This window comes from Salmo salar, chromosome ssa17 (genome assembly GCF_905237065.1).
Source record: "Salmo salar chromosome ssa17, Ssal_v3.1, whole genome shotgun sequence".
In the NCBI taxonomy this organism is placed as follows: Eukaryota; Metazoa; Chordata; class Actinopteri; order Salmoniformes; family Salmonidae; genus Salmo; species Salmo salar.
This window is the reverse complement of record NC_059458.1, coordinates 47,970,020-47,992,360: the sequence shown is the minus strand read 5'-3', so window position 1 is coordinate 47,992,360 and position 22,341 is coordinate 47,970,020. Positions and strand designations below refer to the sequence as shown.

Here is a 22,341-nt window from a genome sequence, read left to right as displayed (position 1 = left end):
CTCTATGCTCAATAGTCCTTACTTCCTGCTGTTGAAGCTGCTGTTATGACTGTTTGTGAGAGATGAAGGGGAGATCTTTGGCAAAGCAGAAAGATTGGAAGTACCAGATGACCTTCAAAAGATAAAGAATATCATGAGTTAGAGAGAAAGGATAAAGGCTCTCGATGAAGTGGATTTTGAGAGGTGAGGGTTAATTCAAAAAGTATGGAAATAGGTTAAACCAGGGGTTTTCAAACTAGGGTCCAGGTACTGCAGGGCGTCTGCCATTTCTATCAATATCACAAGCTGCAATAGAATAACATCGTGGATACAATGCGTCTCTGCGTCCAGTATGAAGTTAGTTAAAGGTAGTTTCACGAGCCAATGCTAACTAGCGTTAGTGCAATGACTGGAAGTCTACAGGAACAGTTAGCATGCTAACTGTTCCTCAAATTCTGGGGAAGTAGATAAAGGGCTTCATTGCCAAAATCTCCAACTACCCCTTTAAAATTTAGGAAATTATAGTAATTGGAGCTGATCACAGGGTTTGCTCTATGTAGGAAATTCTTAGGCCGGCCATCTAAGCGGTAATTTGAGGGATGGAAAAACAGTTGCGTCAACTTAAATGACCAAACCCAGATAAAAATCATGCATAAAAGATATTGCACTGTATTTTTAAATACCAAATTTGAGAACTAACAAAGAAAGCTAGACAGTAAGGGAGATCGAAAACTACGAAAACTGGGCATTCAATGCACATGCTCATTGATTTTGTTATGTTTGAGCAGAAGAACAAAGCATTAGCCATTGGAAAACGCATAAAACTGCAAGAAATATGCTTTAAAAAAAAGCTAAATTGTCTCTCAGCTCCATGCCAAACCATGTAGAATTGCTGGAAATTTGATGAAAAACTGCTCAATTCTCTCAGCTCAATAGAAAAATGTGTAGAAGTGCAGAAAATGTACTTTGAAACTGCAACACTTTCTCTACGCCGCCAAGACACCTTTCTAGCTAATAGACTGTGTTAGAGCTTACCCTTCCAACAAACTGTGGGAAGGTCAAAATAATGAAACTGTTCATTTAAAAAAAGTTGATTACTTCTACCTGCCATTATCATTCACCTGATGAGACAAGACATAACGTATTATGGGGGTCCCTATGTCGCCGGTTTGCCTGGGCGGGGTTCCCTGGGCAAGAAAAGTTTGAAAACCCCTGAGTTAAACGATAAGAGATATGTCAGCAACTAAAGCCAAGCAAATAAGATAGAGGCAAATATATGATAGGGAGTTGAAATTCAAAGATGAAAGACTGTAGGAAAATGGTAGCAAAAATAATCATAAGGGTCTGCTGGGTTGAACATAAATGTATACATTGAATGTATGAAACAAACTTAGCAGAATAGACTAGCATTGAGAAAGCTCAGCCTCAGAAGAACCAATGTCTTTCAATCCCCAGGCCAAGTGAGAGTAATTCCTAATTGGAAGTCCAGCTACTCACTCCCATAAACTAAGGTCATGGACCCAGCCAGACACACTCACTTAGGTGCAGAGGAACCTCTAGGCCACGATCCATCCTCATTCTTCTGCTCTATTACCAGGACCTGCATGGATATCAGAAATAGAAACATAATACACATAAATATATGGAAACATAATACATACGCCACTATGTTAAACTTTCTTTGTCAGATTGGCATACTGTACCATAAATGGAGTACTATGGCAACACTCGTCTTGTAGTATTTCCAAATCTGTTTTACAATTGCATCTACATACAGTAGGGCTACACGATATGCACTAAACAATCTAAAAGCTATTTTACCAAATATTGCGATTTTACTTCCGATAAAGACCAAAGACTTGGGAGAATGTTTTTTTTTGTGAACTGTTGGATCCATAGAAATATGATTTATGTCAAGAAGCAAAGTGGAAAGCAACATTGCTCTTGTTTGGAACAATCTGTTGACTGCATTTGACCTAATAGAACAGCATGCAAACGTATTGTGAATCTACCAGCGAGGAGGAGGAACTGTGCTGCTTGAGTGACAGGGGGCGAGGCTTGGTGTGTGTGGTAGAGGTCTTCACGAGACCAAAAAGTTTGACCCATTACGAAATGGACCTGGGGCTTTCGTTTCCCACCCGATATGGATAAATCTTTTTTTTTTTTTAATAGAGAGAGACCCGTTCCGAACGGACCCGGGGACAACTAGACCCATTCCGTATAGACCTGGTCGGATCCAGACCAGGTCCGTCCGAGCGATGGAAGCAGCAGTAAAGTCATTTTTCAAGCTACTTCATTAGCAGAGCTGATGTGAGAGGAGGGAGAGATCTGCCACTCTAGCAGTTACAAATAACTCAATTCAGAATCTTAAGTAGCAGCCTACTCTTTGGCTCTTGGTCATTGTAACCTATCCTTTAACTTTTAATTCCGTCACGTTAATTCCATCTTCCATTGGCTCCCGAGTGGCGCAGCAGTTTAAAGCACTGCATCTCAGTGCTTGAGCCATCACTACAGACACCCTGGTTCGAATCCAGGCTGTATCACAATCGGCCATGATTGGGAGTCCCATAGGGCGGTGCACAATTGGCCCAGCGTCGTCCGGGTTTGGCCGTCATTGTAAATAGGATTTTATTTTTAACTGACTTGCCTAGTTAAATAAAAGGTTAAATTTAAAAAAATAATACAAATAAATCGATATATTGTCACACACTGAGGCTCTATATGACTGTAGTCTATTGCCACTTTCATGACTTCTGATTGGCCAACAACAAGCTACAAGCTCCACTCTCGATAAACACAAGTGCAGCAGAATAAATTATGAAATGTCTCTTGCTCTCCCTACTGCAGCAGTCACGTTTGGATCTGTACTGTCCCTTCCAGAAAAGTCGGTTAAAATTACACATGCCCGAGAACCGTGACACTCTTATCAGACCCGACCTAGACCCGTAACATTATCTAACTTGGGTTCCGGATAGGGTCTCAGGTATTCAGGTACAGGTGGGTGGATCCGTGAAGACCTCTAGTGTGTGGGAAGCAGTCGGAAGGGTAGAGAGGGATCGAGACAACAGAGTACAATGTAAAAACAGACATAAGAAGGCTGAGTGGCGTTTCAGAATATTGCATGCAATATGGATTTCTTGCAATTTGGATATTGAGCGTCAATATCGCGATTTCTATGTGAAATCGATTGGAAATGCAGTTTAATGAATCTACTGGTACTTCTGTATTTCTCACATCGGTTTACTGCATCTAGTTAAGAGTAGTAATTTCCCAATCTCATAATACAGAGAAACAGGGAGATTAATCATATCCCTAAGTATCCCTTTGCCTCTTAATTGGCTTTGTCGTGGGCAGACTGAAAAGCCAAAGTGTCTGGGCAGTGTCCAAAATGGAATCTTATTCCATATTTAGTGCACTACTTTGACCAGGCCCCAAAGGGTTCTGGTCAAATGTAGTGCACTCAGGGCTCTAAAGTGCAACCATTTCAGTCACATATGCTCCGAGATACTGTTCTGTGAGACCCCAAAAAATAAAACAAATTAAATTAAAAATAACTGCTAGTGGTCACTCATATTGCCAGGGTCTGAAGCTCATTGGTTGAACTCGCATTGCTAGGGGGCTGGCCCACGTGGTGGAAAATGTAAGGGGAAAAAAAATAAAATGGCACAGCACAGATTCCAGAGAAACAGTTGCTTTCAAACTAGGAAAGGGAAAGCCTTAATGGACATCCACATCTCTGGCGCCAGAGGAACAGTGGGTTAACTGCCTTGCTCAGGGTCAGAACGACAGATTTTTACCTCGTGGCTAATTGAGCAAAGACAGCAATTCTCCTCATAGATTATGCATATATGAACTGCACATTGACACATTCGGCCCAAAGTGGGAGGTTTAAGAAAGCCTTAGTAGTCGCCAAAGTTCAGAGCATGTCTAAAGAATGTATCAGTGATAAGTATTTCTTTAAACTTTCTCAAGACATAACTGCATGGGAATGCCTGGGCCTACCACTGTGTTGCCAGTTAGCGATGCCGAAACAGTCATTTGTAAAGGCTTTCCCATAAAGCTTTACAAATGAAATAAACTGCAAAGTAAAGCTGGCAAAATAATGATATCAATATGATTTGTATGCATCGGGTGGTCTTTTGTTTCATAAACTCTATCGCCATACAGAAACACCGCCCGCCAAATACCAGTCTCTTGACATGCACAATTGAAATTAAAGGGCAAATATACACCAAAATATGTTTTCCTTTCTTTCCCAGACATCAAAACATGTGATTTAAAAGCATTGTTGTGGACTTAGAAAACAAACTAAATTGGATGATCACACTAAAGTGTGATTTTGAGAATGAAAACCTGGCCGATAGTTTTTTGGTGCTATGCCAAATGTATTGGCTGGTAGATTTTTCCCCCAATTTTTTCTTCATCAAGTTTGTTTTTGGCCCTATTCATAAACCATGTTGTGGATCGTTCTAAATCTACTCACATTTGTTTACACCTTGTTTAGTCACCTTTGCTAGCTAACAACCTTGTTACTTTACTAGTATATCTAAACACTATGGGGCACAGAAAAAACACGAAAAGGGATAGCTTCATTAGAAGATAAATCATCATACAACCAATGACTGATTTCATGCATGTCATCACTCAAACTTGAGGCTCTTAAAGAGACTGTGTAAAATTTGATGTAACTCATCTCAATAGGTCCTTCAAACTCAACCTCGATGCCAGTTTGACTGCAATTTCTCATTGTTCCTCTCTAATTAGGGACCGATTTAGATCTGGTCACCAGGTGGGTGCAATTAATTATCAGGTAGAACAGAAAACCATCAGGCTCCGTACCTCGTAGGGTAAGAGTTTATTACCCGTCAATAGGTAGAGCTTTTACACAATGTAGAAACCTAATATTCCAAAAATGACTATAATTTCAATGGCAGGTTTTTGTATCAACATTCTAGCTTTTAAAAACCAATGTCTTCACATGGTTAAATATTAGATAGAGCACAGCATGTGCTCAAAAGTAGGTTGTCATGACATTGGCCTGTTGGGGGAGGTTTATGACCCCCATAAATACCTTTCCCCTTTTCCCTCTCTACTCTATAGAGTTGACTCTTGTAAAGCCTTTGTAACATAGAGAGTCTGGTAACATCAAAAGGTGGGAAACGGAACCATATTTCGGGAATCCAACCAGTTGAAAATATGCGTTGGTACTTAATTAATATGATCTCAGATCAGTTGTTGTCGGAGACATTACTACTAATGACAGGATGACAAACTATCTTGGAAAGTCTAGTTCTCAGATTCACATGGAATTGTTGTGCAATTTAAATGTTTAAATATGAAACTATTTGTGAAAAGATTAAATGTAATTTTAGCTTCTTAAATGAGAGAACGGTTTGTCATAGAGAAACTCTGCTCACTCAGAGGCCCCGCCCAAGTGAACATGGTTGTAAACTATGAAAACACGCCCTTCTTTCACCACTATATAAACCCGTTGACGAAAATTCTACTTTCTGTTCCGAGAATGTGAGGACGACAGTCCTACGTTAAAAGGGCTCAGATAATAACCTAACGAAATTAGCATCGTGTTCAATGTGAAGGTGACAATTGACACGCCAAAAGGATGAATTTCAACTATACCAGCCAGAATATAGCACGAGCTTAAAAGTATGGCAACTTGGTATGAACTTTGAACTCTTCACTCCAGAAATGATACCTCCTAGCCGTTGAGTTAGCAGCAGCCACTGTAAACGCGGGCTAGGAAAGGATGGACGACGTATCCAATCTAACACACACACAACGATTCTACAACGTATCCAGTTTCCCACCAGAGACATTCTTCAAAGGACAAGAGATCCCTGCTGGGCAACCCGGCCTTCCATCTACGACCAACCTATTGAAGCGCAGCTCAGAGTAAATATTTATTGCATTTTCCTTTTTCCAAATGGGCAGTTATTTATAAGGCATAAGATTCTGTATTTACGATAGCATAGCTTCTCCCTTTGTTACTCAGTCTTCCCGCTCTTTCATTCAAAACCCAACCCCCTTTCTTTGTGTAACCAGCCGTCAAATCTGTTCCGTCCGCTAGGGACGTTTTCCTTTATGACACAATTTGTAATCAATGTATGATCCATTCTGTGTAGATGTAATTCTGTGTGATTTAGGTATTTAGTAAATAAATTATTAAACCAAGTTTTGAATTGCTGATTCAACTTGTTAGCCAGGGTTCGTGAAAATAACAAAGAATTTACAACTTTCAGATGAGACTGAATAAAGTGACAATTAAATATTGACTGCTACTGATGTAAAAGATTACTCGGTCTTTAAGAGTTTATTCAGAAGATAACAGATCTATAAACATTCTTTCGTGGTGCCCCAACTTTCTAGTTTAATTACATTTACCTGATTAGCTTAATCAGGTAATATTAATTACAGAGAAATGATTTTATAGAATAGCATGTCATATCACTTAATCCGGCATAGCGAAAGACAACATTAATGACGCCCCGTGCGAGGAATCTAAAATAGGATGAGGCTTTCATTTTGATTCAGCCTATATAAAATTGAAAAGCAGATTACATAATGTACCAAGCTTATTATAGACATTATTGGAGTTGTAGACAGGAATTATTGGTGGTGCGTGTGCGCTCTGGAGAACTGCCTCCGTGTTGTTCAATGATGTAGTCAGTGGATAGCGTAAGCTATACATTTCTGTGGCTGATAAAGCTAATTTGAGATCTGAGAAATAGAGCGTTTGGCCAAACGCAGGGCTATTTCTGCCTTGCGCGTTTCAGATGTGGCTCGGTCATAAACCAGCCAATTGAAATTGAGTAGATATTAGTTTGACCAGCGATAATTCTCTCTCTCGCGCGCGCGCACACACACACACACACACACACACACACACGCGTTTCCACACGAGTAGACCACGGTGCATTTCGTTGTTTGCCGCGAGTTCCGGTTAAAACATCGTCAAATAACTCAGAAAAGGGTTTGAACATAAGTTATGAGTGAAACCTTTCCCTTTCCAAGGGAATCTTATGTTATGCCTGAAAATGCACAAAGTAGGATTAGCTTGCACGAGATGCTAAGCTAACAAAGGGAAAACAGCCATTTTGTTTTCTTCTGCTTTGCAGAACGGAAGTCCCACCCTTTTGTACTTTCGTTGGATTTCAGTGTGTGCTCTGTGACACCCAAGTAGTCACTTATGATATCCAGACGGCAATCAATGCCTTATTCAATTTAACTAATCAGTGAAATTGCCAGATTTACATTCTCAAGTGGATCTTTTAAATAATATCCTAATTGTTTTTCTAAATGAGACATTGTAAACTTTTTCCACATTAACCTAGATGACGCAACCTCAGGTTAATTAAAGTTTAATTCCCAAATAGCCTATACAGCTTTGATTTATCATTAAAATTGATCAATCAGTAAAATTTTGTTTTTGCAAAACACATTCAGTAACCCCACCTCCAGCGGGAATCCCATGTGGCTTCGGCCTTAGGGAGAAGTGTACCATTGTGGTGAATGTACCCTAACATTTGAACTACTGTTTACACTTATGATATCGAATCAATGGAGATTGTATGGATTATCGTCTCATTCAATTTAATAAGTTAAATTGTTGAACATACCTTAATGTTCTTCCAATCAAATGAGACACTTTTAAACTTCCCATATTAACCTGGATGAACTAACTTCTCAGGTCAATTAAAGTTTAATTCCCAAATAGCTATCCAGGTATGATTAATCATTATCATTGATTAATTAATTCAAATTTGCTTTTGCAAATTCATTCACGTCCAACTTCCACATTACTGGTACAGTACTGATGGTTCGGTAACATCTATAAATAGATTAAACTTGTCTTTGCAGCTTCCAACGAATGCCAAACTGAAAATTATTATAATTTCTTTTTTTTAATTAGGAAAACTTCTCTAATAATGTTAAAGCTATCAGAGGAGGTGGTCACCACTCCTCCGCTAATTAGTGAACCGCCACCCATAAAAGGATTGACCTCAGCAGCGATACCAACCCTAATTATACCATTAGCAAAAAAACAGCCGAAATTGCAATGTGATGGTTCTCTCCACTTCAGCACTTATATTTTACCGTCAAAGATTGGCATCGGTCCAATACCACAGTGCACAGCGGAAGCACGTGCAAGACATGGCTAACATGAGGGGACAGGTGGAGAGAACTGAGCAACTATTGACAAAAGCAGGAAATGAAAACATTCTGCTAGTCGAGGAACTGCGTTTGAAATCTGAACAATTAAAAGTAAATGCAAATGCTTCTGACGATGAACGAGCACAAACTCTAACAAAATTGTTGTCTCCAGGAACAACTCGATTTAGCCAAAACTAAATATGATGTAGTCCACTCCAAACTAGATAAATCTGTCGAGTTATCTACAAACAGGAGCGCGCAATTTAATAACATGCAGGCAGTTTTGTTGAACGTTACTCAAGGTAACAATGTTCTACTCCAAATTCTGCAGACCATAGACGATCAGTTAATGAACACAATGACTAAGTTGGATGACAAAAATCAGCAGATATCATTGAAGTCGCTGACCAAATGAATGATGAGAGAACTCAGGTGATGAAGATGGAAATATTGATTTCTAAGCAAGCGGAAGAAATCCCATCACTAAATCTCTCGCTCCGTACTCAAGACCTCTATCTGCAAACCATGACAGGTAAGTTTGAGACAGAAAGGAGCAGGTGTGACACTCACATGTCCAAAATCAGTACTCTAAGTGCTCAAGTGGACTCTGCAATGCAGCAGAATACCACTCTTAGGTACCAGCCACAGTGATTTGAAGCACAAACACCAGGAGATTTGGTTGAAAGATTACAGCCATTCTCATAATGCGGCCACTGACAACTCGTACATAGGGTCCGAAGTTTTTTTGCGCCGCGGATACCAACACCACCCGGGGGGGGTTCGAGACTACAGACAAAATCATTCGAGGCCGTAAACTCCCCTATGAGGTGAGGAGCAGATAGGCCCCTAGACGGGGATTATTTTAGAACCCATCTAAGACAGTACTGAGGTGTATACCACACTAGTCGTAAAGGAAGTCCAGTGGACTTGAACACCTCCAAAACAAATGGTAACAATCATTCCTTGCCATGTGTAGTAGCCACTACAAGACAACTAGTAAAATGCTATAATGTATTCCTGTAGGATAACATTTCAGAATAACTTGGTAGGACAACTGGTCCCCTTGAGTACCAGTACCAATACCATAGTCAGTCCAGCAACACTCAGTAAGAGGATTAGTAACCTCACAAGTTACCACCGCTTCCGCGACAAGGTAATGGATTTTATGTTTTACTCTTAACTTTAAGTTGGGAGCACTAGCACTACCAATGACATTTTAATTTAGAGTCCTGAGTGCACTATGTAGGGAATAGGGTAGCGTTTGGGACACATTCCTTTATATCCTCTAGAGCAGCTGTTACCACAGAGGAATGTCCCTCCAGTGACCCATTGCCCAGTTGTCTGGATTAATCGCTGCTTGTAAATGGATGTTTAGGCCTAGGCTACTTCTGGTAAACTCCCCCAGGTGGGGGGGGACAGGACACTTGCAGCTTTCACTGTTCTTTGGAGCCAGACATTTAAGATGTGTATAATAAGACATGTAGGCTATATGTACAGTTGAAGTCAGAAGTTTACATACACTTAGGCTGAAGTCATTAAAACTCGTTTTTCAACCACTCCACAAATGTCTTGTTAACAAACTATAGTTTTAGCAAGTGAGTTAGGACATCTACTTTGTGCATGACAAGTCATTTTTCCAACAATTGTTTACAGAGAGATTATTTCACTTATAATTCACTGTATCACAATTCCAGTGGGTCAGAAGTTTACTTAAAACCTCTTGAGGATACCGTAGGATAGGGGGCGCCACAGCGCATTTTGAAAAAAAATCGTTCCCATTTTCAACGGCCTACTAATCAAACTCAGAAGCTAGGGCATGCATATACTTATTATATATGGATAGAAAACACTCTAAAGTTTCTAAAACTGTTTGAATGGTGTCTGTGTATAACAGAACTCAAATGGCAGTCAAAACCCCGAGACCGATTGAAACAGGAAGTGGAATTCTGAATTGTGGACTCGACTTCTCATCTTTCCTTATTAATCACACCGTTAACAATGGTTCAGTGAGCACTTCCTATTGCTTCCACTAGATGTCGCCAGTCCTTTCACAGTGGTTTGAGCCTTATAGAGTCAAAACTCAGTGAATGACACGAGTTTGAAATTGGTCACAGGGGATGGGCCATCACCATTATGACGCCGGCGGCCATGTCTGCCCCCACCTTTGGATACGGTTTTAAAGGCCATGACATCATCCCCCTCGAATCTTATTGGCTCTCTTGGTGTTACAGGCCCTGAAGATTTATGTTATACAACGTTTGACATGTTTGAACGAACCTACATGCGGGAGCATTGCATTTTATTCGGAACTTCAGCCCTGCGCTTGGAGAGAGCCATAGGACGCGCTACCAACATCAGGCTAATGGAACGTGAAGTATGGACTTTTTGACCGAAAATACATCTGTTGTGGACCTGGGATGCTTTCTGATGAAGACAACTAAAGGTAGGCGATTATTGACAATATTATACAAGATGAGATGTGACATGCGATTGTTTCCAAGATGGCGCCGAGCTCTGTATATTAGCTAATTTTCTGAGTATCGCATCTCCTTTTATCGCAAAGTGTGATTACCCAGTAAAGTTCATTTAAAATCTGGTATGACGGGTGTTCTCAAGAGATATTCATCTATAAATGTTAGATTGACAATATACATTTAAAAAATCGTTATAGGATAGTAATTTAGGGAAATGTAGCATTGTTTACCGGGACGCTTTTGAGGGGAAATTATGTAGTCAACCTCAGACAGAGATGTAAAATGCTGTTTTTATATATAAATATGACCTTTATTGAACAAAAGAATGCATGCATTGTATAACATGATGTCCTAGGGGTGCCATCTGATGAAGTTTGTAAAAGGTTAGTGCTGCATTTAGCTGTTTTTTGATTATATGTGATGCAAGTGGTTGGTCGGAAAATGGCTATGAAGCTGCTTTTTACGATGGACTCATCTAATATAATCTAATGATTTGCTTTTCCTGTAAAACCTTTTTGAAATCGGACGACGTGGGTCGATGCAGGAGAGGTGTATCTATAAAAAAAAAATATATATATATATATACATATATATTTTTTTTTTTTTTAATTATGATTTTTTTTTAATGCTAATTGGCGATATGATTTTTCGCTGGATTTTGATCCCGGTGACGGGATGAGACGCTGAAGAGGATAAACTAAATTGACTGCGGCTTTAAACAGCTTGGAAAATGCCAGAAAATGATACCATGGCTTTAGAAGCTCTGATAGGCTAATTGACATCATTTGAGTCAATTGGAGGTGTACCTGTGGATGTATTTCAAGGCCTACCTTCAAACTCAGTACCTCTTTGCTTGACATCATGGGAAAATCAAAAGAAGTCAGCCAAGACCTCAGAAAAAGACAAGTCTGGTTCATCCTTTGGAATAATTTCCAAACGCCTGAAGGTACCACGTTCATCTGTACAAACAATAGTACGCAAGTATAAACACCATGGGACCACACAGCCGTCATACCGCTCAGGAAGGAGACGCGTTCTGTCTCCTAGAGATGAACGTACTTTGGTGCGAAAAGTGCCAGAACAGCAGCAAAGGACCCTGTGAAGATGCTGGAGGAAATATGTACAAAAGTATCTATATCCACAGTAATACAAGTCCAATATCGACATAACCTGAAAGGCCACTCAGCAAGGAAGCCACTGCTCCAAAACCGCCATAAAAAAGCCAGACTACGGTTTGCAACTGCACATGGGGACAAAGATCGTACTTCTTGGAGAAATGTCCTCTGGTTTGATTAAATAAAAATAGAACCTTCCTTCTGATTCCTGCTTGCAAGTCGAAGAAAACCATCCCAACCATGAAGCACGGGGGTGGCAGCATCAATTTGTGGGGGTGCTTTGCTGCAGGAGGGACTGGTGCACTTCACAAAATAGATGGCATCATGAAGTATGAAAATTATGTGGCTATATTGAAGCAACATCTCAAGACATCAGTCAGGAAGTTAAAGCTTGGTCGCAAATGGGTCTTCCAAATGGACAATGACCCCAAGCATACTTCCAAAGTTGTGGCAAAATGGCTTAAGGACAACAAAGTCACGGTATCAGAACGGCCATCACAAAGCCCTGACCTCAATCCTATAGAATATTTGTGGCCAGAACCGAAAAAGGCGTGTTGGAGCAAGGAGGCCTACAAACCTGACTCAGTTACACCAGCTCTGTCAGGAGGAACAGGCCAAAATTCACCCAACTTATTGTGGGAAGCTTGTGGAAGGCTATCCGGAACGTTTGACCCAACTTAGACAATTTAAAGGCAATGCTACCAAATACTAATTGAGTGTATGTAAACTTCTGACCCACTGGGAATGTGATGAAAGAAATAAAAGCTGAAATAAATCATTCTCTACTATTATTCTGACATTTCACATTCTTAAAATAAAGTGTTGATCCTAACTGACCTAAAACAGGGAATTATTACTAGGATTAAATGTCAGGAATTGTGAAAAACTGAGTTTAAATGTATTTGGCTAAGGTAATGTAAACTTCAACTTTCATGTAAAGCGTTGGTCCAATGTTTCATGAGCTGAAATAAAAGATCCCAGAAATGTTCCATACATACAAAAAGCGTATTTCTCCCAACTTTTGTGCACAAGTTTGTTTACATCCCTGTTAGTGAGCATTTCTCCTTTGCCAAGATATGCCACACCTGTCAGGTGGTGGATTATCAAGAAGCTGATTAAACAGCATTATCATTATACAGGTACACAGTGTTAAGATGGCACCTAAAAGGATTGCTGACATTTTACATATTTCTAACCAACTGTGCTATTTTGTTAGTTTTCTTGCGTTGTTTAACTTATTTTGTACATAATGTGGCTGCTACTGTCTCTTATGACCGAAAATATATTCTTGACATCAGAACAGCGATTACTCAACTCGAACTGGAAAAGCTTTTTCCTTTAAATGAGTCTGACGAGAAGGATATACTGCTTTCCCGGGAACAAGCCCAAATCCCCGTCATTTGCGTGAAGCCGGAGAAAAAGGGGGCAGAGGTCGGGCTGCCTTATGAGAATTCGTAGGCGAGCAAGTAAACTCCCACTGCCATCCGTTCTATTGGCCAACGTGCGATCATTGGAAAATAAGATGTATGACCTAGAATTAAGATTATCCTACCAACGGGACATTAAAAACTGTAATATCTTATGACTGAACGACGACACGGATAATATAGAGCTGGTGGGATTTCCAATGCATCGGCAGAACAGAGAAGCTACGTCTTAAGACGAGGGGTGGGGGTGTGTGTCCATTTGTCAATAACAGCTAGTGTGCGATGTCTAATTTAAAAGAAGTCTCAAGGTATTGCTCGCCTGAGGTAGAGTACGCTATGATAAGCTGTACACAACACCATCTATCGAGAGAGATCTCATCTATATTATTCCTAGCCGTCTATTTACCACCATAAACCAATGGTTAAACTAAGACCGCACTCAACCAACTCTATAAGGCCATAAGCAAACAAGTCAATGCTCATCCAGAAGCGGCGCTCCTAGTGTCTGGGGACTTGAATGCAGGCAAACATAAATCAGTTTTACCAGCATATCACATATGCAACCGAAAAAAATAAATTTAAAAATAAAATAAAAACTCTAGACCACCTTTCATCCACACACAGATGCATACAAAGCACTCCATCCATTTGGCAAATCTGACCATAATACTATCCTTCATATTCCTGCTTACAAACTAAAGCAGGAAGTACCAGTGACTCGCTCAATACGGAAGGTGTCTATGCTACTGGACTGTTTTGCTACCACAGACTGGAATATGTTCCGGGATTCATCCAATGGCATTATATATATATATATATATATCTCTCACCTCAGTCACCGTCTTCATCAATAAGTGCATCGAAGACGTTGTCCCCAGTGACCGTACATACATATCCCAACCAGAAGCTATGGATTACAAGCAACAACTGCATCGAGCTAAAGGATAGAACTGCCGCTTTCAAGGAGCAGGACACTAATCCAGACGCTTATATAGGCTCTCTCATTGTTGTCGGTGATCAGGCCTACCACTGTTGAGTCGTCAGCAAACGTAACGATGGTGTTGGAGTCGTGCTTGGCCAGGCAGTCGTGGGTAAACAGGGAGTACAGGAAGGAACAAAGCACGCATCCCTGAGGGACCCCGTGTTGAGGATCAGTGTGGCAGATGTGTTGATTCCCTACCCTTACCACCTGGGGGCGGCCCGTCAGGAAGTCCAGGATCCAGTTGCAGAGAGAGGTGTTTAGTCCCAACGTCCTTAACTTAGTGATGAGCTTCGTGGGCACTATGGTGTTGAACGCTGAGCTGTAGTCAATGAATAGCATTCTCACATAGGTGTTTCTTTTGTCCAGGTGGGAAAGGGCAGAGTGGAGTGCCATCAAAACTGCATCATCTGTGGATCTGTTGGGGCGGTATGCGAATTGGAGTGGGTCTAGGGATTCTGGGATAATGGTGTTGATGTGAGCCATGACCAGCCTTTCAAAGCACTTCATGGCTACCGACATGAGTGCTACAGGGCGATACTCATTTAGGCAGGTTACCGTCGCTTTGTTGGGCACAGGGACTATGGTGGTCTGCTTGAACCATGTAGGCATTGCAGACTGGGTCAGGGAGAGGTTGAAAATGTCAGTGAAGACACTTGCCAGTTGGTCCGCGCATGCTCCGAGTACACGTCCTGGTAATGCGTCTGGCCCCGCGGCCTTTTGAATGTTGACCTGTTTAAAGTTCTTGCTCACATCGGCTACGGAGAGTGTGATCACACAGTCGTTCAGAACAGCTCGTGCTCTCATGCATGCTTCAGTGTTGATTGCCCGAAGCGAGCATAAAATGGCATTTATCCCGCCTGGTAGACATGCGTGACTGGGCAGCTTGCAAAGGGTTTCCCTTTGTAGTCCGTAATAGTTTTCAAACCCTGCCACATCCAACGAAAGTCAGCTGTTCTAGTAGGTTTGAATCTTAGTCCTGTACTGACGCTTTGCCTGTTTGATGGTTCATCTGAGGGAAAAGCGGGATTTCTTATAAGCGTCCGGATTAGTATCCAGCTCCTTGATTTCGGCAGACCTATCCTTTAGCTCGGTGAGGATGTTGCCTGTAATCCATGGCTTCTGGTTGGAATATGTACGCACGTCGGGACGAAGTCGATGCACTTATCGATGAAGCCAGTGACTGAGGTGGTATAACTCCTCAATGCCATTGGATGAATCGAGGCAATGAGCGAGTCACTGGTACTTCTTGATTTAGTTTTTGCTTGCAAGCTGTTCTGTCAACTGTATATTATCTGTGTCATCGTTCAGCCACGTCTCGGTTAAACATAAGATATTCGTTTTTAATGTCCTATTGGTAGGATAGTCTCGAACGGAACTTATCCAGTTTATTCTACAGTGATGGCATGTTGGCTAATAGAACTGATGGCAGAGGCAGGTTACCTACTCGCTGACGAATTTTCACAAGGCACCCTGATCACCTCCACCTGAATTTCCTTTTCTTCAGGCGAATGACAGGGATTTCGGCCTTGTCTGAGAGAAAAATGATATCCTCATTAAAGAAAAAAAATCTTTGTCCAGTAAGTATTCGCTGTTCTGATATCCAAAAGCTCTTTTCGGTCATAAGAGACGGTAGCATCAACATTATGTAAAAAAATAAGTTACAAAATGCGAAAAAACACAAAATAGCACAATTGTTAGGCGCCTGTAAAACGGCAGCCATCCCGTCCGGCGCCATTCCTAGTAACAAGAGCATAGAGAATTTCCTTGTCAGTTTGCATGGTGTGGAATAATCTAGATCCTATATAACTGGTGCGATGACAGGAAGAAGAGACAATGTATAAATAGCCTTGTATCCAAGGGTTATTTCATACCTGTCCTTGGTAGAGTCCTGCGTCCTGTATAGTGCTGTCCGGTTTGTTCAGAGGCTCGAACGTGTTGCTCATGTACTTGTTCCACAACCTGGTCTCTTTCTCGTCTGGGATACTGAACAGTTTACGCATCTCCTTCTCAATGGTGTCTGCATCACAGGAGGTTATAGAACAAAGGTAACAAATAAGCAACATGCCACATACATTGAGTATACAAAACATAAGGAACACATAAGGAGCATTCTACAGGGATGCTGGCACATGTAGACTCCAACGCTTCCCACAGTTGTGTCAAGTTGGCTGAATGTCCTTTGGGTGGTGGACCATTCTTGATACTCATAGGAAACTGTTGAGCGTGAAAAACCAAGCAGCATTGCAGTTCTTGACACAAACCGGTGCACCTGGCACCTACTACCATAGCCCGTTCAAAAGCACATATCTTTTGTCTTGCCCATTCACCCTCTGAATGGCAGACAAACAATCCATGTCTCAAACGTCTCGAGGCTTAAAAATCCTTCTGTAACCAGTCTCCTCCCCTTCATCTACACAGATTGAAGTGGATTTAACATCAATAAAGGATCATAACTTTCATCTGGATTCACCTGGTCAGTCTGTCATGGAAAGAGTAGGTATTCCTAATGTTTTGTACACGCAGTGTAGGTGACAAATTGAAAAAAAGTACACACATGCACCTGCATACTAAGGGCAGAGAATAATTGGGTGTATAAATCTCTCATGCTCTGATAAATTGGCACCAGATTAATTCATTACTTTATAGTAACACTACCTGCCCATGTAATTGCTGATTACTTGTGTGTGCTTTAGGGAGCAGAGTTTTGGTAGTTATTTTGTGAGTGCATAATTTTACAGTAGTCAAAAGCAAAGTCAGTGTTCATAAGAGGTTGACAAACAGATATCAGTGACCTTCCCCTGTGATTTCACTGTTTAAATTGACCATTAAAAGGATTGGCAATGCATCTGATTTTCATAAACTTAAGAGATGTTTGTATTATCAGTGAAATAACTAAGAGCAATGGTGCACGGGAACCAAAGTATACAATCAACAAGTCAAATTAAGAACTATAGAACATGTCAGGATATAAATATACAATCCTAATATCAGGTAGAAAATGAGTGGAAGCAAATATATTAGTTATTAATTCTCTGTCAGGTAGAAGACAATTTCTCCTGTACAATCACTATGACTGGTGGCTAATGGATGGGAATTATCGATTCATTCATTCGCTGGCTGAGAGAAGTGGCCAGTTGCTACATTTGTCAGGTTAACTGTACAATGAATATAATGGTCATACCAATGCTTACTAGGGTTACACCAATATAATGGTACTCTATAGCTCAGTTGGTAGAGCACGGCACTTGGTAGAGCTTGGGTTCGATTCCCAGGACTACCCATACATGCACGCATGACTATAAGTCACTGTAGATAAAAGTGTAGGCTAATACTTATAATACTATTATATTATAATGGCAGGGGCTCATGAGTGGCGCAGCGGTCTAAGGCACTGCATTTCAGTGCTTGAGGCGTCACTACAGTCCCTGGTTCGATTCCAGGCTGTATCACAACCGGCCGTGATTGGGAGTCCCATAGGGCGGCGCACAATTGGCCCAGCGTCATCCGGGTTTTGCCGTCATTGTAAATAAGAATTTGTTCTTAACTGACTTGGCTAGTTAAATAAAGGTAAAAAAAAAATAATTAAACGGGGTAGAAAACAGGTGGAAATAATCCATGAGAAAAGAGACTAGTGTTTTTTCAAAATAAAGATACTATCTGCACCATTCATTCTGTTAGGGAGAATAACAGTGTCTGCCTACCTATCGTGTCTGCTTTGCTGAAGCGTCTGGTGACCACGTTGTCCATGTTGCGGTCTTCACACAGCTTCAGTTCTGTGAGGTACACCTCCACCTTGCAGTGCTTAACAAACATACCCTGTTCTACCACCTGTCGAAATATGTCAATAGAGGGTGTCTTACATCATGACAGATGGCAAAAGAAGAACTCATTAACAAATATGTTTGTTTTTCAAATTAAAACACTCGACAATGTTAAAGTTCTTACATGACAGATGGCATGAGAAGAAAATAGTTATCAATCGGTTATAATTTTGGCAATTAAACTCATTACATTGTTAATTTTGTTCAAATCATTTGTTGTACATGGCATATGAAGGAAAGTAAAATATGTTTTGCTAATCAAACTCATCATGACATTGCTCCAATATGGGCAAGATTTGCATTGCTGATTGAGTACAAGTTGGAACTTGCTAAAACTCTTCAACATTGAACAGAGAAGCAATCACCAACTTCACCAAGGAAACAAGAAATATAGAACACAGCATATGGCAGTAGAAACAGAAACAAACTAAGAATTTGGCTACCCAGTTAATAGGACTATCTATAGACTGAAAGCATTGTAAGTGTATAAACTATAGGCTACACTTTCTAACTCCCTTGATGGGAGCGTGTCACGGAGACTCTTAATATAGCCCCAGAGTGTAGACACAGCTGAAGGGTCCATTCCTATTCATTTCACACAGCCCCTCCGCTGGTGGCTGGCCCCACACCATAGGGTACAGACCCGCCCTAACCCCAGGCAATGAGATCAGCTGTAGGCATGGGTCAGATTCACCCACCAGACATCACCCACCGTCCTCCTTATAAAATGAATGCCCAGCCATGTGTTCCACACAACGCAGAGATAAAAGGCAAGTCTCATAGTAACAAACTGACAGAACAGTCAAAGTTCGAAAACAGCTATGCTAAGAACCAACCCCGATCCACCCCGCCCCCTCTCTTTCTGCTTAGGCTCCCTCTCCCTTGTTCGCTCTTCCTTCGCTCTTAAAAAGCCTCTGTCGCTCTCTCTGTTTGACCTCAGGCAGCATTCCACTATTTGAAAAAACAAGGACACTCTAGAATCACTCCCCAGGTGACAGGTTCTCTACGTTGAAGCTGAGTGGAACCGCAATAGGAGAACCCGGAAAATCAATTCCAACAGTCTGACAACACGGTAAAAGAACCCCCAAAAGTGAGAAAGAAAGAAAACCTCCTGCATGTTGTGTCTCGTAGCTCGCTCCATGTTGCGGTGTTTCAGTCATCCAGAGCACTCTCTGAAAATAGAAATGGCCAGGGCCACTCGATACCCCCCGCAACATACATGGCAAAAAGGGGAGGATCGATGGGGGGAGAAAAATAAAGCACTGCAGCAGCCATGATGCCATGACTGGCTAGATTTGAAAATGCAGAAAGCCATGTCTGGGCTCACGGAAGTACAGTAGGCCCGGCTGGCAGTTAGCCGTTAGAAATAACCCTACGTTATCATAACCCCTTTGGTGTTTCCAGGAACACAATCCTTAAGTGAGTTAATGGCTTATACTGTAGTCAGTTGTCAGAGTTAAACCAAAAGCACACTGAATAAAAAAAAGCAACTAAATAATATCAATGTAGCCTACTTCCATTAGAAAATCTGATCTTCTGAGGACAACATTGAATCAGTAAGCGTCTGTACTCGGGACCACTTCAGGTTTAAAAACCAATCAAGTCCTTACACAGAATGTTAGTTTCGGTCCATGTATTACAAATTATAGCTAGCATATTTGGAATACCGGTAGCTAAATTGTATCAAAACCAGTCCAGCTGCGTTTCTCTTGAAGAAGACGGTGAGGGACATAGCCTAAACATTGAGATAACTTATGCTTGAGATTCAGTTACTAGCTGGGAGGGACTAAATATCGATCTAGAAATCAAAGTTATCCTGGTATCCTTTTTCACAAATCGTCCCAATCTGACCTGTGCTGAAGTATATTGATCAATCCAACCCTACATCCAAGATTGACACAAATGGAAACTTCTCAATTACTCCTCAAACCACAATAACCTCTTCAGCTACAAGTAGGTTATCAACAAACAGGCCAAACGGCAACCATTGAAATGTAACTGTGTACTGACCATATTATCTTATCTCATACTATTCACCACTTCACATAAAGTACCTGAGCCTTGTGCTCTGACTGAGCTTCTCTTTCATCTGGCTACCGCTGAGGCACTAGTGCTACGTACACTGTACCCAATCAGCTCTTATACCCATACAGTAGGTCTACATTATTTTATTTATTTGACCATTTAAAAACAATGATATTGGACCACACCAGCCATAATTAGCCACTAATAACATCACCCATCCTTACCTTGCGTGAGATAGGCTCTTGTCCCTCCATCAGTGGATACCAGCTCACTAGCTTATTCCAGCCTTCTGTTGGGATCAGGATGTAGTCCAGCTCATCAATGAGGTGCTCCTTGATGGCCAGAACATCCCCATCTACTCGAGAGAGCGAGAGAACCGGGTCATGTTCATTAGGCAACAAACAATAGAAAATGGACTGACACGGAAGGACTACCTGAACCTGGCCAATAACAAACATACATTTTTGTTTGTTTGCCATAATGAATATGACCCAGGTTGTGTGGCGAAAGAGGGTTTACTAAAGGGAAACATTTTAGGACAATGTATGGCTAGGGTTATAATGGGGTTGTTCAATTGGGACAGCTTCAATGGTGGTAGTCTACTCATAACGGCAGTTTCTCATACAATAAAACAAAGCAACAGAGAGCTTTCTATAGACCAGAGTAAGGCTACCCTTAACCATTTTCAATGATGTTTAGAGTATATTATAGAGCTATGTTTTCTGTCATACTTAGCCTATAGAAATTGCACATATAACAGCCTTTAGTTTGCTATATCAGGTAAGATGCATCATGTTTTTCACTCTAAACATCCTGTACTGCGCAAAACAGTGGTGGGTTCATCTGGACACACTGGGGATGAGTAAAAGAGCATGTTATGAAATCACTATTTCCACTAATCCCTCCAGAGATGGACAATAAATATTGCTCAAGGAGGTCTAAGTGTGGTGCATCTTACCACTTGTAAGGAGCCCCGAGTTGTCCACTGGCCCAGGGTAGACATTCTGGTCTCCCATCTGATATTTGTCCCAGCTGTCAAAGCCCACATATTTCTTCCACTGTTTGAACCAGTGGCTGTCCACTAGGTACCTATGTAGAAAGAGCACTGTTTATTTAGATTTGAGATCACGCTAGACCTAATGAGTTTGGGGTAACAGATGGTATCTGTAAAAATAAATAAATAACAAAAATAAAGTGTGTAGCTCCAAAGCACAGGCAGGGTACCCACTAACCAGCAGAGCTGAGAGAAAGTTACAAAAGTCTGTGTTTCTCATTGTTGATCTTTGTTAATTAGAGAGAACTCGAGACAAAGGGGTCATTTCAGAATGACCAGCAGCTGATCTGTTATTAGTTTAAAAAAATTACTTTCATTGACATTCATTTGGAGTAACGTTAAACAATGTAAAGAATGTTACAATTACCATAAAACAGATGCTTGCTAACAGTGTGAGCTAGACGGGACACTTGATTGTCACTAAATATCAATTATGTCAGCAGCTAACTGTTTGATACTGGCACGTTTGAGAGTGTGTTAGTTGGCAAGCCAAGTAATTTTGACAGTTGCTTTTCATGACTCCTCCCTGACTTGTCAGATGAGCTCACGTCACGGGCAAACCACTTGAAATCAAGCTAGCCAGCTTTGAATCGCAAGATCATGAAACTGAAATCATTGGGAAAATACATGTATTTTACTAGCTACGTTGGTAACGTGCCTATGTGTCTAGACAATCCCATGTTGGCAAATAACTTCGTCACTAAAAACTGTGGACTGTAGCGAACCAGCTGGCTAGCTTTAGCTGACAGAAGCTGATTGGCTTGATAGCTAACGTTAACTGGCAAGGTAACTGTCAACACGGCCTGTCACACCCGCTCTCCGCTGCTTTAGCACTTTGACAGCCACGATAAGATCAGCCAGAACCTTCCTAAGACCTTTAAAAAGTTATCTGCAAACTCTTACCAAGTATCTCCCTTTCGTAGCTGTGTTTTCAGCAGTGCTGCGACTTCTCCTCTCTGGGTATCCAGATCAGCCGCTCCTCCTTCCGCCATCTTTCCTTGAACATCACCCGCTGCATGGTGGGATAGAGAAGCGTCTCACACGGGCGTAAGACAGCCCTTTTCAGCCAATCATCAACCCGAACTGGAACTGTGCCTAGTAGTCAGCGTGGATAGCGCGACTTCTAGTGGTTCACAGCATGTGCCCTGAATATTGCTAGATCATTCTTGCTCTGATTTATAAAAGATCTATACCTAGAATAGAACTTGGTCCAAGAAAGACAGGAAAAGACTTGAATAGACTAGAACAATAATGTGAATGGATTGTAAAGCCTTCCCTAGTGAAGAGTGATGTCA

The 22,341-nt window shown here is 41.2% G+C and overlaps 1 protein-coding gene across 5 annotated transcripts in view; it reads right to left on the bottom strand.

The window, feature by feature from the left end:
• The window catches only part of LOC106575950 (ubiquitin carboxyl-terminal hydrolase 15), a 45,165-nt gene extending 23,082 nt beyond the window's left edge, over window positions 1–22,083 (bottom strand). Inside the window, exons 1-7 of one of the 5 annotated variants that reach the window (XM_014152712.2) lie at window positions 21,950–22,083; window positions 20,951–21,081; window positions 20,217–20,347; window positions 17,848–17,974; window positions 16,018–16,163; window positions 1,518–1,591; window positions 23–112 (exon numbers count right to left, since the gene is read on the bottom strand). In XM_014152712.2, the coding sequence (XP_014008187.1) occupies window positions 23–112; window positions 1,518–1,591; window positions 16,018–16,163; window positions 17,848–17,974; window positions 20,217–20,347; window positions 20,951–21,081; window positions 21,950–22,038 (788 nt within the window). In that variant the 5' untranslated portion in view covers window positions 22,039–22,083. Of the gene's footprint in view, window positions 1–22; window positions 113–1,517; window positions 1,592–16,017; window positions 16,164–17,847; window positions 17,975–19,075; window positions 19,546–20,216; window positions 20,348–20,950; window positions 21,082–21,949 lie in introns of those variants that run through there. The other 4 variants (XM_014152713.2, XM_014152714.2, XM_014152715.2 and 1 more) reach the window with 4 other exon arrangements.
• Window positions 22,084–22,341: the final 258 nt, after the last annotated feature.